This window comes from Python bivittatus, unplaced genomic scaffold (assembly GCF_059951505.1).
Source record: "Python bivittatus isolate LINGU-HERP-01145 unplaced genomic scaffold, Pbiv_v1 ctg000700_np1212, whole genome shotgun sequence".
In the NCBI taxonomy this organism is placed as follows: Eukaryota; Metazoa; Chordata; class Lepidosauria; order Squamata; family Pythonidae; genus Python; species Python bivittatus.
In genome coordinates this window covers 3,382,398-3,401,456 of record NW_028277098.1, presented here as the reverse complement: position 1 = coordinate 3,401,456, position 19,059 = coordinate 3,382,398, and the positions used below count along the sequence as shown (strand labels likewise).

The following is a 19,059-nucleotide window of genomic DNA, read 5'->3' as shown; positions in this document are numbered from 1 at the left end:
TCTACCTTAGAAGCTGATCAGTCTAAGTTTCTGAAAGCCATACTTCATGTTCCTCCCTCAACTTCAAATGCTCTTACTTGGTTAGAGTTTGGCTGCATTTCCCTTGGGGCCCATCTGTGACTGTTCTGATTTTAGATTTCGGCTGAAACAAATTTGGGGGATGAGTCTCTGGTTTACCTCATTGTACTAGATAGATTTTCCTCATGCCTGAGGAGGCACATTGATTCTGATCTGGTATACTGTAGCTTCACACCCCTGGCAATGTCATCACTCAGCCCAGATAAAGCCTTAATCAAACTTAAACTGAGGATTTGGGATTTAAACCTACAAAAAGATGGGACCAAAATCATCCACCCTTATTATGGTGTAATTACAGGTTCATCATGGATGATTCCTTGTTATCTCTATAACATCTTACATGTTCCACAAAGGAGATTTTTTAAAAATCTTGGCTCGACTTGGGCACTACTTATTATGAAGACTGTAGACACCCATGGGGTCTAGCACTTATAAATCAGATTATCAGAAATTTTTATTGTCTTTCTGATCAAGAAATTACAGTCTTCTGCAAAATCCAACTTCAGCAACTACTATAAAGATTTCTAATAACAACTATAGCTTGCAAAAGTTAGTTGATACCCTCATTTTGTTAATTGTTTCAGGTTTGGTTTTTCTGTATTTTAAATTTTGTACTTCTGTTTTATTGCTTTGGGACCATAAATAAATAATGAATGGCTTTTTTTAATTTTACTTTTTCATGCCTGTAATAACCATGTTTAGGTGCTCTCTTTGAAGAACAAGAACATTGTTAGCAATGTATTGGGATATTAAAAATAAGTACAAGGGCAGCTGAAATTGAGGATAACCCAGTACAGTGGTACCTCTACTTACGAACGCCCCTACTTACGAAATTTTCAAGATACGATCAGCTCCGGCCCCAAAAATTTACCTCTACTTACGAATTTGCCTCGACTTACGAGCCATTTTCTGCCCATTCCACGTGGTCCGCGGCCATTTTTCCGCCCGTGCCACGTGGTCCGCGGCCATTTTCCGCCCGTGCCACGTGGTCCACGGCCATTTTCCGCCCGTTCTACGTGGTCCGTGGCCATTTTCCACCCGTTCTATGTGGTCCGCGGCCATTTTCCGCCCGTTCCACGTGGTCCGCGGCCATTTTCCGCCCGTTCCACGTGGTCCGTGGCCATTTTTCCGCCCGTTCCATGTGGTCCGCAGCCATTTTTCCGCCCCTGACACATGGTCCGCAGCCATTTTTTCCGCCCTGCCGCGTGGTCAGCGGCCATTTTTCCGCCCCTGGTGCATGGTCCACGGACGGCGGAATGGATTAACGGTAATTACATTGAACCTTATGGGAAAATTTACTTCGACTTGCGACCAACTTGACTTGCGATCAGAGTCACGGAACGGATTAAGTTCGTAAGTAGAGGTACCACTGTATCTCTACAATTTTTAAGGAGATGAATATTATCCTCATAGATTACAAGAACAATCACTTGCACAGTTGAGTTACTACTTCATATTGGATATGAATTTTGTAAACCTAGTTGCTGTACCACACCATCTAATGTGTAGGAAATCAGCTTTGACACCTCCTAGTTAGTCATGTGTAAAAAAACCCCAAAACAGTGCAGTGTCCAGGGCAAAGACAGCAATAGCAGGTGTGTTCAAGCCATGAACTGCATATAATTCCTAAGTACTTTGTTCCTTTCCTTTCCCTTTTTCGCTGCAGCAACTATGCCACCCTGGCAAAAGAGCCTAGTGCAATTCCGTAGTAAATTGCAGATAGATGATGTGTTTGCACTGCCATAAGTGGCATTTGATTGTTATTCCTAGATGGTATCCAGCCACAAGATTGTACTCATGGCTATAAATGTAATGTCATTCACTTTTAAATTTGTTTTTCCTATGTTTTTAAGAGGAAACTTGGATTATGCTTGGTTCTGTATATGACAGATTTTTAAACTAAGTGTTAGCTTTTGTGAATGTATCCTAGAAAGCCTATGGTCGAACCCCAGCTTTGTCCTCCCCAAAATGAAAAAAAGCCTCTCTTTGTTTTAAGTGATCTGAGTCTCCTGAAGCCTTAATCCAGCTGTATGCCTTATTGCCCTTGGCTGCCTTTTTAAATAAAAATCACAAAAAGTTGCCTCTTTCTGAGCTATAAGACAATTAGCTGCACTTGGAGAAACTAACCTGGGTTTCATTGATGGCCCCAAACACTGACCTTGCTTCAACATTAGGAGGGGAGAACAGATTGAAGTAGAACCCTAGCAAGACTGAGCTGCTTGTTTCTCTCCCTGGCTCTCTCTTCATTCCAGTGGTAACTCTAGAAAGGATAGTGTTCTCCCTGATGGAGCAGATTCACAACTTAGGGATCCTTCTCAACTCACAGAAACTGCTCGAATAGGTAGGTGGAGGCTGTGGATGGGGGGACTTTGCCCATCCACAGTTGGTGTACCAGTTGCACCCTTCCTGGAGAAGGGGCCCTGGCAACAGTGATGTACATCCTTGTTGCCCCCAGGTTCTATTATTGCAACATGCACTACATGGGTCTGCCTATGAAAAGCAGTTGGTCTTTAGAGTTAGAGTTGGTCCAAAAATGTAGCAGCCCACTTGTTAACAGACAAGAGCCACTGTTCTCACATAACTCCAGGGCTTTATGCTCTGCAGTGGCTACCCATAGGTTTCTTGGTACAGTTAAAAGTGCACTTTGACCTATATGGTTTGGTACCCAGGTACCTTAAGGACAACCCACTTGAATTTGAATCTTACCTGTCCAGTACACGGCTCTCAGATTTTGGTTTTTCTTGTATATCACCATTCATGCAGGCTAAGGCACTTTAAGACAGTAAATGAAGTTGTACTGAAATTAAACTGCTTTGTCTCTTGCTTTCAGTGTGTTTGAATGGGGGCCTGATTCTGCTGAACATCTTGCCAGTGCTAGCTACCAAAGTCGACATCTTCTTGAATTTTCAGCAAGTAGACCTCAGGAAACAGGTGGCAAAAATAATGATGGGTAAGCATAAAACTTTATCTTTTATTGTCTTCCAGTTTGCAATATTCTACATATATAAAGATAGCAAATGGATAATGTGTTGGATATTTCTACTTGAGGGTCCATAATTTTCTTACAAATGGTGCAGAATTATTTTGATCTACTAACGTTCTTCTCTGTCTCTGGTGCATGTATTGTGTCTCTTGGAGATGTTGAAAAAATAGCAAGACTCTTGATTTCCCAAGTATTCCTGAAGCTATCAATACTATCTGTCTCATCCCATTTCCAACTTGGAGTTGGTGAAGATGGCAGAACTTGTTCCTGAAGATACACTGAGTTTTAGACATGCTCAAAGTACTTGAGAAGATAACACCTGTAAATGAATTTAGAGCTAATCTTGGTGAAGGTATGAATGAACCATTAAGGAGGGACTTGAGCAAAAGATTACATAGTCCAGAGATAGAAGGAAGTGTGAGAAAGAAACTCAAAATAATCCTACCTTGATTTTGTTTAGTATAAGATGAGGAAGAAAGAAACTTGAAGAGGCTCTCAAGATTAATGTCAGCCCTTTGAGGTAGGCCAGGTCAAGAAAGAGACACTGCAGGGATTCCAGGAATGCTATTTTATTTTTGTGAGTATGTTTACACAATCTTGAAAGCCTATCCAAATTTCTCTCTATGGAATATCTTGTCCAAGTCCTTCCTGAATACTTCCTGAATACTTGTACTTTTCCCAGGGTCATCTCTAAATTCCTGTGCAGTGCCACAGAGACAAAATCTGATCTTCCAAGTGGGGGAGTATTTAGGCTGCTGTGAAACTCCTGTTCTTCTCCTCACTCCCCACTTAAGAGCAAAGTGCTGTCTGTTCCTGCATAAAGCTGATCTTGCCATAGTTCTGTATACCTTTGTCAGATCTATAGTACATATCCAGAAGCTTCAGCTGCTGCAAAATGCAGCAGCAAGTTTTAACAGGAACTGGTCAATATATATATGTTTAAAATTAAATGAAGTTTGTATAGTATCCAATACATTTTTGCTTATTTGATAATTGTGTTGTTTTTATTTTGATTCATTTCACTGAGCATCTGAACTTATCATTATCCAGAGGAAAGGATAAAAGGAGGGAACTTTTTGGTTAATATCTTGTCTGAGGGTTGAAAGCTAGTCTATAGGTACAAAGACTGCTACTCATTCTTCAGCTTCAGTGTAAAGTAGGGGTTTGGATTCTGTGCTTTTCCACTTGTTGGGCTACAATTTCCATTAGCCCCAACAATCATAGAAGTGGTCAGGGGGAAAGAACTTGGAGTCCGATGTTATCAGGAAGGCCACCTGTTCCTCATGCCAGTGCTTTGCTCCGCAAAAGGACAAATATTTGATAGAATGCTATAGTAAAGATGCTTTGTTTCAAATCCTTCCACAATAGCAAAGAGCAATCAAGCGCTAAGCACTATTTTCTACAACCTTTCTTATTAGAAACATATTTGACCTCAACAGTTCGATAGCTAAATAACAGCAGAGGTCTCTTCTAGTTTTAGTTCACGTGTGCCTCTCTGGAGCATTTGTATCCCAGTGTCTGCTCTTACTGCAGTGCTTTCAGAACATCCACTGGTCTCCCTTGTTTTTTATGAACAGCGTTTTTTTCCCAGATGGATCAGTCTAGCATTATTGGAAACTTCTGAAATCTTCTGAGATGCAGGCTTTTCCCGTTCCAAATGGTCTGTTCTGAAGCACTTTGTTCAGATAACCAAATCCAAAAAAGGCATTCAAACCACTGGAACCTTGTCTGGAAAATAATATTATTTTCCTCAGACACGGCAATTTTTCTATGTAGTGAACTTGGAAAAGCATTGGGAGTTTTCTTTCTGCACTGGGACACACTAGTACAAATTTATAGCCTGAAAAACAGCTCATCATTTGGTGTTCAGAGCTATGATCTGAGAAGACCTACTCAGGGCAAGTTTGGGTTTACTGCCATATACATTTGGAATGGGAATTTACTTTACTTTAATCTGAATATGCTCTCTCTCTCTTACTAGGACTAGCATAGAGTAAGCTGGATGTGGACCAAAAGCCAGTGGAAAATCCTACTCGTATTTGCCAAGGGGATAAGGCATGGCAAATGCAGAGGCATTTTATTGTTTGTCTGTCTTCCAGCTCAGACTGATCTCTCACAGTGCTTTTCCTTTCTCTGCCTGAGCACATTGTTCTAAGCTGGTCAGTAGGCTAGGCCCAGGCTTGGAGGACTGAATTTTCTATAACTTACTGCTGTAGAGAGAAATAGTATCCTTTAGTTGTTTAACTGACCTTAATGTTGGAGATACAAGGAGCTAGAAAACATCCAATAATTAAGTGAAGAAAGAAACCCTCCCCTTGGAAAGTAAACATATGTTGAACTGCTAAGGAATGCTCAGAGAATGGTTTGAAACAGAGGGTTTTCTCTTCCTATCAGTTCACAGAGAATAATAATTCAATAGCATTAGAGCTTTAGAGGATCAACAATGTGCAACACAGCGGAGAAGATAAGATGCAGCCTGTTTATAAGAATCTATATTTGTAGATCAGTATCTGAAATGTTGGCTCCATTTTTATAAAAATAAAGGGACCCAGCAAAGCCCCTTAAAGGAGGAGTACACAGCTTTTTGTAAGGTAGAATGCCATATTTGAACTTCTAGTGACAGGTTGGAAGTATATTTCAAAACATGGTTGGGTCAGGACGAAAGCTAAATCTTGTTTAATTTTAAGCCAAATTTCAATAAAATTAAATACAGTTAGTATATGTATTAATTCATTTTCACTTTGTCATGTTGAAAAACATAATTTGATAGCACCTTTTGGAAGGAACTTTGGTAGATTGGAACTATTATAGTGTGGATAAAACAAATATTTTTATTTATTTATTCATTATTAAATTTATATGATGCCCACCTCCCCCAAAGATACAAAAGAAATGTGTCACAACTGTGATACTTTTTAAAAACAGAAATTAAAGCAATGAATTAATGAATGGAATGACGCTGTTATTGAACATGCACTAACATAATATAGAATTCCAGTTAATTACAGAGGAAGTATCTTGCATTCAGATATGACTTCCCAGGTTGCCTTTTTATATTAAATTGTAGTAATGACATGATTTAAAAACTTTAAAATACAACTTTGTCAATCAGCCATACCAGGAGTGTTTACCAGAGAAGGAGTATATAAGGAAGTAGTAACATCATCCATATTCTTTTGGAAAATGAAGAAATGATTGAGGGAAAGAGGAAAGCAAAAAAAGCATACAGAAATCTGTTTAAACATTCCAAAATGCTACCATCAAATATTTAATGTTGGTCAAGATCTTCATCCAAAGCCTTCTAAACTGTACATTTCCCCTTCCTGATGCCCATCAGTGCTATGGAGAGAATACATGTAGCTTGGGGTTAAACAAGTTCTTGGCATTCTCTGAGCTTGGTTGTTTCCTCAGAGACGTTTCATTACCTGTCAGCTCTTGTAATGATGATATTACCATGCTTGGTAATGAAATGTCTGCAAGAAAACGAGCAAGCTCAGCGAGCATCAAGAACCCAACAGCTTTGTTCATTTCACAGCAGTATTACCCAGGAGACATCAGTGTGACACAAGACTGCAAACTCCACTTGCAGTTCAAAAGAAGATCCCTTCCTATGCGTGGCTATGTGAACATTTCTAGGATAGTAACTCTTCCGATCCTGATGCTCTTAAGTGAGCCTGGGGCTGCTGTCTGGTCCTTTAATTGCCTAGAATGAATTCCATCAATTGTTGCTAATGTTCTTGTTGGCTTGTTACAGACGTTTACTTTAGGCATTGAGTAAATGCGCACTTAATCATCTTCTGCTTGAAATCTGGCTTTTTCAACTAATAGGTGATTCAGACCTAGCAGAGCCTTTCTTTTCCAAGTCAGCCACAGATGTGCCGAAAGCATAAATAGCTGAAAATGTTTTGAAAGCAGGCAGCAAGACGAGACTGTTTGTAATGTCTTTACAACTAAAATTCTGTATCATAAACTATGCACAGGCATGAGCATTGAAAGAAAGCTAGCATTGTTTGTGTTTGAACTTGCTGAAACAGAGGCCTTTTGGGGTGGAGGGGCGTGGGGAATTTCCCATCCTGTTTTCCTCACACGTGAAGTGTTAACATATCTCATCACTGAATTTGTAATACTTTGGTTTAGTTGATTTGGCTGCTTATCTATTCCCTGCCCTACATCTTAGATTCCAAGTACTGGTGTAGATAAGGGTTTGCACTTCTCTAGCCGCTACTCTTCTGTTTAGAGTAGCCACCCCATTTTTCTGCTAGTCCCTCATCTGTTTTGCATTTTTCTGCTATGCTTGATTCTGAGAGCTCACATTATCTTGATGTGATGTATTTCATTTACACCCATTTTTTTCCTTGACCATGTTCCACCTAATCCCAGCTCTGATTCCTGCACATTCCACTTGACTGAGCCTGCCCTTGCTAAGGTTCCAAGAGCTGTTTTGTGGCCATACATGTGGCTGCTTCTCAGTCCAAATTTGTAGCCAGGGTCCTTTCCTCTTCTTGCTCTCTTTGTTGAGCTGCTGCAACCTTGCAAGCTGTGTTCACCTGCATCTTGGTTATTCCCGGTTATTTCACCTGACTTCTGATATACTACAGAATTGCTTTGCCTTGCCTTGGCTCACCTTTCATTCTTCCCAACTTCTCACTTTTCAGGTAACAGCGGAAAAGATTTCCAAATCTATTTTTCCACAGCTTTTTTGCTAGTTTCAAGTGCCACATTCTTGAAAAGAAATGACATCCAAGATAGTTGGAAAGGAAGGTGATAACTTTCCTGTAGCATTTTCAGCTGCAAGAGTTTGTGCAGTTGACGTAAGAGACATACTTCCTATAATTGTAGTGTTAGAAGTGGGCTCAGATGTCATCTTCTCCAACATTGCAGAATCCATTAGAGCATGTCTGACAGACAGCCATCAAAGGCTCTATTTGAAGACCTCCAATGAAGAACTTGGCAGTTTGTATAGCATCCTATTCCACTGGCTGATACCTCATACAGTCAGGAAGTTCTAGCCTGAACCTACTTCCTTAGAGGTTTTTTAATCATTTGATTCTGGTCCTGCCCCCTCGGGAAATAAAGAATAAGTCCACTCCTTCTGTGTGACTGTCTTTCAGGTATTTGAAGACCGCTGTCATATTTCCCTCTAATTGTCTATTCTGTAGGCTAAACATACCCAGATGTTTTAAAGGTTCTGCACAGGCTTGGTTTTGAAATCCCTCACCATCTTAGTAGCCCTCCTCTGTTCCAGTTTGTCATTGTCCTTTTCAAACGATGATGCCTCAAACTGGATACAGTACCCCTAGTGGGATTTGACTAGGGCAGAGTACAGTGGAACAGTTACTTCTTGTGATTTGGATTCTATGCTCCTGTTAATGCATCCCAAGATAACATGTACTTTTTTAGCAGCTGTAGTACACTGCTGCTTCATATTTAACTTGTAAGTAGCAAAGATACACACATGTACTATTGCCAAGATAGGCTTTCCCTGTCCTACACTTGTGCCTTTCCTATCCAGATGCAGAATTATGCCCTCCTTCCTGTTAAAATTCATCCTATTCTTTTCAGGCCAATTCTTTAATTTTTTAAAAAAATCTTCTGTCTTTCATCTAAAGTGTTACACCCCCCCCCCACCGCAGTTTGTATCATTTACAAACTTGATAAGTGTCCCCTTAACTCCCTTAGTCAAGTCATTGCTAAAGGTCCTAACCAACACATAGTGCTCTGAGACTTCACTCAGTGCTTCCCTCCAGGCTGAGTGGGGCCATTAATGAGCATTCTTTAGGTGTGGTAATTTAGCCAACTGTGAATCCATCTAACAGTGGTAGCAGCTGGTTCATATGTTATCATTTTATGAAGGGAAATATTATGAGGTGCCAAGTCGAAGGTTTTACTGAATGAACAAAAGCTTTTCTATCTTACTTGATTTTAACCTATTTTACCTGTTATTTTATCTCATTTGGTCAATCTTTTTTATTGGTTTCAGAGATGTCATTCTCTTTTTCTTTTTTAATTTGGTATTTGCCTGTACAGTACATTTATTTTAAAAAATAGATTTACAGTGTTAAATATTTTTTAAAATTATTTCCTAGATATAAGCCTTCTGTTTCGGATAACAAAGCACTCATGGTAGTTACCGAGGAACCAATAATATATGTAGCTCCCCCACCTTGCCAGCCATTTATCAACCGGACAGAATTACTCAGGTAAGCTGCTTGCTTATCAATAGTAGAAATGTTAGTGCTAGGCAGGCCGTATAACCTAATGTCTGACTTCCTCAGTGTTCAACTCCCCACACCTTTCTGTCAACATGTAGTTTTTATAACAAAAGCGTGTTTACATTATTTTGATGTTACATTATTCAAAGTGGCATTTAAAAGAATGTTCCAGATAAAAGTGAAAGGGTAACAGGATAATTAGTGTTCTCTAAAAGTCACTAAATGATCTGTAGGAAACATTTAAAGCCCTGAAAGTCATTAAAAATCTTGATGAACAATTAGATAACTTGCCTTTTAAATGGAACTTGTGTTCCTTTCCATAAAGAAAGCATCACTCTCCAAAAGCTATGGAGAAAGCCCTCCAACGCATATCATACATTTCCAACATGTTCTTTAAAGGCCATGCAAGTTCTGTGACATTGACAGAAAATTAGTCAACATGGTGAGTTTATTGGATGATTTTGTTGATGAGCTTGCAACTTCCTGTCCATTTCAGTGCCATAGTTCAAAGCAAACATGTTTTATAGCCACCTGTACTGGAGTTACGTAATGCATTCCCAATATCATTTAGGAATAAGCAAAGCTGCTTTCTTGTACCTTACCTGTCTTAACTTATCCTAAGCAGGCACATTCTGACTGGGAGATCCAAATTCAAATATTGAAGTTTGATGTAGATAAAGTGGGACATTATTTCTGGGATTCTTAATTAATGGTATAAACTAGGGGCCAATCTGAATCTGAATTCAAATTCAGTTCTTCTTAATTTGTCATGGAGAAGATTGTCCTTGAATATGTTTTTTCATTCCAGTCATAATTCTGTTTCTCAGCAGAGATATAATTTTCATGTTATATGTACAGGTTAAGTCATGAACTAAGAGGTTGGGTGCATAGACATGAAGCAGAAAGAACACGATCAAGAAGGATGTCAAATAATCAGCAGCAAAAAGAGCAGGCTGTCCAGGTAGGTTTGGGGAATCGTTTATATTTTGTGGCAGCAGAGGAAAAGAAAGAGGAAAAAGAAAATCCTTGGGCCCAGAAGATCTAGATAGAGAATGCATGTTCTGGGGAATGGACAAAGTTCTGATATTCCAAGGTCTCTATCTCTGCTCCTTTGTTATTCAGATGATACAGGGATATGAAAGTACTCTTTCTGTTTCTAAAAAATCTCTGCATGTTTGGGTGTATATAAATTAGGCTTAATTAATGTATTTTTAGAATACTTTCCTCTCTCCCATCAACGGTTCCCCACATCACAATGTTAATGTTTGAAGTTAAGTATCATGTGGGATACCTACATTGGGTAGTTTCCATTCTTTTTATGAAACATCTGAAAATGCCTTGCATTTTAAAATATATAGTTTTATATGCAAATATAATATTTATATATATATATAAATTATATATATATATATAAATTAAAAAAATAATTTTTAGGAGATTTCCAAATAAAATTAGAGAGAATGTTTATATGCCTTCAATAATGCTAAACCACTGTTGTCTATAAGTGACACTCAGCTCTTGTCAATTTGGTGATAAGTAATTTCCTTGTTCATTTTTCCTATCCCCAGAATGCTTCAGGAAAAAGTGTAAATTCCGAACTGATGGCCCTTCCCTATACAGGCAACAGTGTTGGGTAAGTCAGAATGGAATCTTCCCGTTGGTGTAGTATTACACAGTTCAAAATTTTGCCCTATGTGGTAACTGTTTAATTGTTTTACTAAAAAAGGCCAGATATATTTATTGGCAATCCCGTTAACCAGGTTTTCATCCAAGGTCTTTAAGAATGAGTCAAAGGATTCATCTAGTCAAGTATTCTATTTCCAACAGTGGCCAGATATATTTTTCTAGGAAGTTCACAAATGGACATAAGAACATCAATATTCCCCTTTCATTAGTCCTGGCACCTGGTATTCAAGGAATATTGAATATGTCTAATACCTGGGTTCTAGCCTGTCACACATGAGCAATTTTTCTTATTCTTTCCACTCTGAAACAATGTAAATATCATGTGGCAAACAATTGTCTTGCCACCCCCTCATATAAATTATTTGCTGCCTATCAAAACTAAAACCTCATTCCTATTATAATTACCTCATCTACAGATTGTGATTCCACAGTTTCCAGTCAGCAGAGAATGGGTTTTCCCACACCTCAGAGTAATCTCTTTCTGAATTTTCTCCTTTTCTGTACATTAATTATATTTCTAGATTGTTTTCTATAACACTGGTGGCTTGCATGTACTTTCATTAAAAGAAATCTTATGATGCTGTATGCCAGGTAAATCTTATGATACTATATACCAGTGTTTTTCAACCTTGGCAACTTTAAGATATGTGGACTTCAACTCCCAGAATTCCCCAGCCAGCATGCTGGGGAATTCTGGTAGCTGAAGTCCACATATCTTAAAGTTGCCAGGGTTGAGAAACACTGTTGTATACTGATGTCTGGCTCTGTACAATGGTATCACAAATGCAGCAAAGCATGCTGTCCCTGATACTGATATTTGAAGGGAAAAATTATGCTGTTGGATGCTGGGTTTATTTTATGAAATAAATATTCAGATGTTTTATGTATGCTAGTTCCAATATTGTCTTCTCATGTATTTCAGTAAGAATTCAGGAAATGAGCTACAGGTTTATTATGCTTCACCACGAAATTACCAAGATTTTTTTGATGCAATTCACAGAAGGGGAGATACATTCTATGTGGTGTCGTTCCGTAGGGTAAGTATATTACAGTGCTTACAACGTTCAGCCATTACAAACATGGAAAGTTTGTCCATTTTTATAACTTTCTCCTCCGAAGAACTCCTGTAGTTTTTTAATGAGGCTAGTCAGTAGATCTTATAAGTATCCTCAGTATACAATTCCTGAGCTTTCTTTAGGAAGAAATAATAATGCCTTGATTATGAAATTATATTATAACCTGTTCTAAGAATTGTTCAGTTTTCCTATGGAAAAAGAAGGAAAAATTTTCTCCCAGTAGATTTGATCAGAATTTACTGTGCTCCTAAGGAAAATGGGAACCATTATTCTTTATTGGGAGAAAGAGATAAGAGAGCATAAACAGTCACTCTTAAGATTCATACTTGAAAAAATCAATACATATTCAGAAAAAGAAATCATATAATTTTCTCTTGTGCAAATGGATCTGTGCTGGAGCCAGGTGTTTTTCTTCAGTGATGTTAAAGTTACAGTAATATCTGGGGTTGGGCAGCCAATGAATTTAAATAAATAAATTTAATTGGCATCACATCTTCCAGGTATTTGTAGTGGTTTTGCTTCAGGAATCAGGATAGCAGTTCCTTTTGCTAGCAAAATGTCATAGTAGAATAGGGAGTGAAATTATAATCGGGGCCTTGACATCTTATAGAGACTGATTTGTACACGAGAGGACAGCAACAGGAAACATCTGTTTTTATATCATATCTCCCATCCCAGTAATAATTCCCAGAATAGAAGCTGAGTCTCAGTAAACTATTTTTTTTAATTTCTCCTATTTTGTTTCTTGGAAATTATCAGTCAAAGCAAAATGTATGTTTAATTATCAAATGGAAGAAGAGTTAATGGAATCATGCTATAGCTACATTGTTTAGTTATCCCAGTATCTGTCAGCAGATGGAGATAATGCTTAACTTTACTTTAAGACACTTGTTTTTCAAACACTCTGCTCCAAGAGTTGATATTTTTCCTCAGTTTGCCTGCTGAAGAACCTTTGTACATTATGATGGATTCTGAGAAATATTCTAATATGCTCACTGTTGCTCCATGTATGTAATATCTGTTGGTTCACTTTTCATCCAATAATTGCATCTTGCAGGCAGCTCTTGTACTCTTTGACATCTATTGGTTAGTCCTTTAATTTCTCTCTTCTGAATAGGACTTTGAGTAAATGGTGGCATCATGGATAAACCACACAGAGGGACTGCATCCCTATTGGTTCCTTTAGATCAATGTTTCTCAACCTTGGCAGCTTCAAGATGTGTGGACTTCAACTCCCAGAATTCTAGTCCACAATCTTCAAGCTGCCAAGGTTGAGACACACTGCTTTAGATGATGATGATGATGACCACCACCACCAGTACCACTGGCACTGCATTAAATTTATTTTTCACTTTTCCTCTGGGAGACCCAGGGGTGGGGATTTGAAGAAGATTCTGTGTTACAGTAGTTCCACTTGGCTGAGCAACCTGGTCATAGGGAAAGATTGCTTAGACTTCAGCCAGTGGGATTTTCAGACCTCTATTCCCCATGTTTTTAACTTGAGAGAAAGACTGCAGGCTTGAAGGAAAGCTGCCATTTGCTGTAGGCAATATTAAGTTAGAGCCAGTTTGGTGTAGTGGTTAAGGCACCAGGTTAGAAACTGGGAAGATGTGAGTTCTAGTCCCTCAGGCACCAAGCCAGCTGGGTGACCTTGGGCCAGTCCCTCTGTCTCAGCCCTAGGGAGGAGGCCATGGCCAACCACTTTTGAAAAACCTTGCCAAAGAAACTGCAGGGGCTTGTCCAGGCAGTCGCCAGAAGTCAAAAACTGACTTGGAGGCATTAAAACAAAAACACTAAGCTAGGCGGACATAGTTCCTGTGAGAGATCGTCTGGAATTTGGGGCTGGGTTTCTTCTGCATGCAAATACACAGCTCTATCTCCCCCGCCCCCCCTTAAGCCACTGCTGTTGAATACAGTAAAGGACTAGATATGGTAAATCAACTGGGGCTCATTTCAGAGAAAACCAAAATTCTTAGATGTTCAGTAGATGAGACAACACAGGATTGGGTTAGGGTTGTACTCCAATTAAAGGATTAAGTATGCCCTTTAGGAGCCTATGTCTTACATTTTTCAAGATCAGAGAAGACAAATTTTTGGTTTAATTAAGAGCACCTGTTTCTTTACAAAAGTAACCAGTAAATGGAATATTGAAATAGTGTTTTAATAATAGTCTTTATTTTTGCTTTTATGTAATACATAAATTATAAATTTTAATGGGCTATATGAGCTTGCATATTGTGGCAAATTTCATCAGTGTCTTGAAAAATGTGGAGTTAATATTCAGCCTATTTCAATATTTGGTTGATATTTGGTAAGTGATAAAAATCCTTTTTTCATAGAGTCACAGAAGTAGAAGGGACCGTTTAGTCTTTTGAGTCAAAACCCCTGCTCAGACCAGGAATCCAAATGAAAACATGCTGTTTGAGCACATCCAGTAAAGGGAAATTATCTCTGATTCCACTGTCAAAGTGTTGTTCTTATTAGAATCTTTTTAATATAATGTCACCTTCTTCTTTTGTTTGGTTTTAAACTATATGCAGAATTTCATTGACTTTCCACACTTTAAAGGATGTGATCGTACCTAGTATCTGTATTCTAATACACATATGCAAACATATATAAGTCAAAATTCACTAGTACTGTCCACACCTAGTGGTTTTTTGTTTGTGTGTGTGTGCTTTGAGATCCCTGTTTGTATCAGTTGTTTTTTCTGACTGGAATGTATGCATGAGCATGTAGGTACTTACTGACTTAGGATTTTACTTAGTCTAGTACGTATATTTGGAATGTTAAAAATACACGTTCTGAGCACTCTCTCAGAATGACTGATTGAGGAGAGGACTTGCTCATTCAGAAAGGGTTGCCATGGCAGGCATGGCTAGTTACAAAACATAAATTTATCAAAATATAAATTGATGAAGTTTTTGCCTGCTGTTTCTTCTCGTTCCCCCAAGATGTTTCCTACCACTCCCAGCTTAAGGTTAGATAAAATATACTTCATCTTAAGCTTGATTTCTGGTGCCTTCAAAGATATATTTATGTAATTTTCTTAAAAACGCTAGAGAAGTTATTTGCTTTTGCCTTCTTCCAAGAGAGAGAAAGAGACATGTACTTTCTTGCCTGTCCTACATCCTTGTTATTCCCTGAAGGTCTCCCTTCCAAATACTAACTAGATTTAACCTTGCTTAGCTTCAGAGTCCACCTTACTTTTACTATATTTCTGGGCAGATAAGGGCGCTTCCAGGCACATTTGCAGCTGGCTTGCAGCTTGCAGCTGTCTCCTCTACTACAATTTATTTTTTCTTTTTCTAATGTGGAGTCTACGTGAGGAGCCGAAGAATAAACATTTTGATAGAAGACTATTGTATTTTGCAGCATGCCAATTTCCTGATTAACTTTAAAAAGTATAACAATTTTTTTGAAAAGCAAAGTGGCAGGTGTCAACAGAGGTGCCTCCTGCTGCATTTTTAGTTTTGAATTCCTAGCTTACTAAATGATACTATGCAAGTTACACACATCCTTCATAAGCTATCTTAGATAAAAGGAGGATTTACAAATGTTGCCTTTGGCTCCCTGAAAGAACAGAATAATATTTCCTGTAATATCTGCTTAGATCCAGTGGTCTTTTCAGTGGAACAAGTTTGCATACCACAATAGTTAGAAGACGAGAGATGTACGTATTGTTCTGAATCAGTTATACTGTATGGCTTATCATGTGAACATATTTTTGTTTCTGCTTAAGAAAATCTTGGTTTAAAATTTAAACAGAGAACAAAGTACTGTATACTTTGATATGCTAAATAAAAAAGTTTTTGAGTGATACAGTACTTATTCTCAAGATCTATTTCTGAGATACTTATGCCGTAACAAATAATTAAAGCAGTGCACAAATGGAAATTGGTTTCATTATTAAAGAAAACGATTTCTCAAGATAATTTACTTGGGGTACCTCAACCAACAAATTCCAGTGATCAGTCTAGAACCTTATTCATCTTCTGTATACAGGATGATTAAAATGAAAGAAAGACAGTTGCATTTAAATGACAGGAAGTAATTTAGCTGCAAGTGTCTTTAATACCAAACGAGCTAAGGGAGAGTATGGACTGATTTATTTACATGCTTGTATCAGTTTTCCCATAATTTCCCAATGTATTGCACCAATTTTCCAGTCTACAACTTTGAGAAGAGCTTTCATATAATGTTCTTTTCTTTTTTAAAGGCCTTTATGTGTTACAGATATTTTAATGAAAGATGCAAATACAAAAAACAGGGCTATAAAGTTAGGAAACTGCTAAATCATGCCCCATTTGGAATTTTTACCAGATGAAAACTCAGGTCATAGTGCAACTGGAGAGCTTCTGCAAATTCTTGAAGCTGGCAAGCAGATCCAAGTGTGTTAGAGTATTTATGCCGTGACCTATAATCATTGTGGTTTAATCCATCTAGTTTGCACCTCAATATTATTATTTTCAAGCAATAGGGGATAGATAGTTTCTCCTCTTACATATTTCCAGTGAGGTGTCAAAGTTTAATCAGCTTGCAAGCTTTTAGAGGTGGAGGCACAATTTTACTTTTACTCTGTAAGAATCTATAATCCAGATGGAGTAAAGGATTAGATTTTTGAATCAAATGCCACCTTTTGTTGTGATCATTATATTTCAGTTTTGTTGTTGCAAAATAAAAGGAAGTGTACCAGGCCTTTTTTTTTTTTTGAGGAGGAGGAGGAGGAGGAGGAATATGCATCAGTATCCTTTACTTAGCCAAACTCAGGAAAGATCGGTATGTCTACTGAAAGGTTCATTTTTGCAATTCTGAATGGCTACTTGGAATCTACTTGAATTTAAGAACCCAAATATGTCAGTTCAAAGAGTCCTCTCTGTCCAGCAAGAGGGAGAAGAATTTTGCTGTTTACTCTCTCTCAGTGAGCCTTAATTTTGGTTTGAGTACAGTTGGCAAAACTGAAATATGTGTTGATAAGAATAATAAAAAAGTTATTCCTTTTTCCAAATCTTAGTTCCAAAATTATGCCTTCATTATAAAATGGAAGTTGTTTAGTAGTTGCAGAACAGTGGGTTTATGCAGAAAGAGAAAACATTTATGAAGACTATGCTGCTTCTCCAACAATGTAAGCTTTTTCTTTCCCTCCCAGTCATTTGGCAGAAGCTTATCAGTCTCTTGAACTGACATTCTACCTTGAATTCATAAATCCACAATTGTATGTTTGGGCCATTTCCAGCTGCATTTTATCTCTCTCCGATGTGCACAATTGCAACTATTGATTTCATTGTATGGGTGTTAAACAGTCTTAACACCAGGCGAGCTCCATTGATGCACTAGAGTTCTCTTTCATATTTATTTTTTCAAAGGTAATTCCATACAGATGAAGCCTTTTTTTCCCCATTTGGTTCTATGTGTTTAGCCAAGTTTGCAATTATACAACAATGTCTAGTGTGTTCTAAAGTCCAGGTGCAACAACAGTGAAATATCAGATGCCAATAGATCACAGCACCATCTGTTGGTTAAGAATTAGCTCTGCTGATTTTTAGCTTTCTGGCATTGTAATCAGTTAGAAACTTTTTTCCCTCTGTTATTTGCATAGAGGCCCTAAAGCAGTGGTCCCCAACCTTTTTGGCACCAAGGACTGGTTTCATGGAAGACAATTTTTCCATGGACCGGGGGTGGTGGTTTCGGGATGATTCAAGCGCATTACATGATAGGGTTTTGATATGAGTCTGCAAGCAATTGATTTATTATGATCTCTATGCAGTCAAACCTCTCTGCTAATGATAATCTGTATTTGCAGCCACTCCCCAGCGCTAACATCACCGCCTCAGCTCCACTCAGATCATCAGGCATTAGATTCTCATAAGGAGCGCGGAACCTAGATCCCTCACATGTGCAGTTCACAGTAGGGTTCGCGCTCCTATGAGAATCTAACGCCGCCACTGATCTGACAGGAGGCGGAGCTCAGGCGGTAATGCAAGCGATGGGGAGCAGCTGTAAATACAGATGAAGCTTTGCTCGCTCGCCCGCCACTGTGCCTCCTGCTGCTGTGCGGCCTGGTTCCTCCTCCTCCTGTGCGGCCTGGTTCCTAACAGGCCACGGACTGGTACTGGTCCATGGCCCAGGGGTTGGGGACCCCTGCCCTAAAGCATATTCAGATTTATAAGAAACTATTTCTAGATTGGAAAGAAGATTGGACTCCATCAGGAATAAAGTACCACATTTCATTGTAGTGGATTATATCTAATTCCAAGCATGTAAAATAATAAGGGTGGCATAAAGTTCTTATGAGGACAAACAGAAGAATATACTCTTAGAATGTAAAATAGCAGTAGTAATTGTTCCTCTTGCTTTGCATCTGACAGATAGTAACTGCAAATAGTAAAATATTACCTTTTCAGATTAAGTCTTCAGTGTCATTTTAAATTAATGTGAACAGAAATCTCTTTAAGAATACTTTCTGGATAGTAATCCTCTGGACCTTTCCTAAGTCTATACTACGGATCTCCTTGATGGAAACACTATTATTCTTGATGGATTGCTAAGGAACATAGTCAGTGGCAATCTATTATTGGGTGCTTTTAAAATTCTGTGGCTAAGTATTTAGACATCTGTATAAAGTGATCCCCAAGTTTTATTGATCTGGATTCACATGTTTATTTTCTGTCATTCTTTCTCTGGGTGTACATATACGCAGTTTCTCTAGACTTTGGGATAAGGTATTTGGATGTTTTCTTATAGTGTTTCAAGTAGCAAAGTTGGTTTCAGGATTGAACTTCAGGACTATTGCTTTTCTTTTTCTTTTTCTGTGTCCTTTATTTTTACAGGAAAAGCAAAATCTCAGTGTGAGATGCCAGAATTAAAGCAGAGATGGGAATCTTTTTTATTTCTGGTGTTGTAACTTGTTCCTCCTTTGCCACCTCCTTTGCCATCCAAGCTCCAATTCCTGAGTCAATATTAAAGAAAAGTCACTTGCCAAGTGCTATGCTGAGCCCCTTCAAGCTTCAATTTAAACTTGGGG

At 38.3% G+C, this 19,059-nt stretch overlaps 1 protein-coding gene across 1 annotated transcript in view; it reads left to right on the top strand.

The window, feature by feature from the left end:
- The window catches only part of ATF6 (activating transcription factor 6), an 83,949-nt gene that overhangs the window by 22,549 nt on the left and 42,341 nt on the right, over window positions 1-19,059 (top strand). The window contains exons 10-14 of the mRNA XM_088153716.1: window positions 2,909-3,028; window positions 9,148-9,261; window positions 10,132-10,234; window positions 10,842-10,906; window positions 11,882-11,996. Coding sequence (XP_088009842.1) covers window positions 2,909-3,028; window positions 9,148-9,261; window positions 10,132-10,234; window positions 10,842-10,906; window positions 11,882-11,996 — 517 coding nt within the window. The remainder of the gene's footprint in view (window positions 1-2,908; window positions 3,029-9,147; window positions 9,262-10,131; window positions 10,235-10,841; window positions 10,907-11,881; window positions 11,997-19,059) is intronic.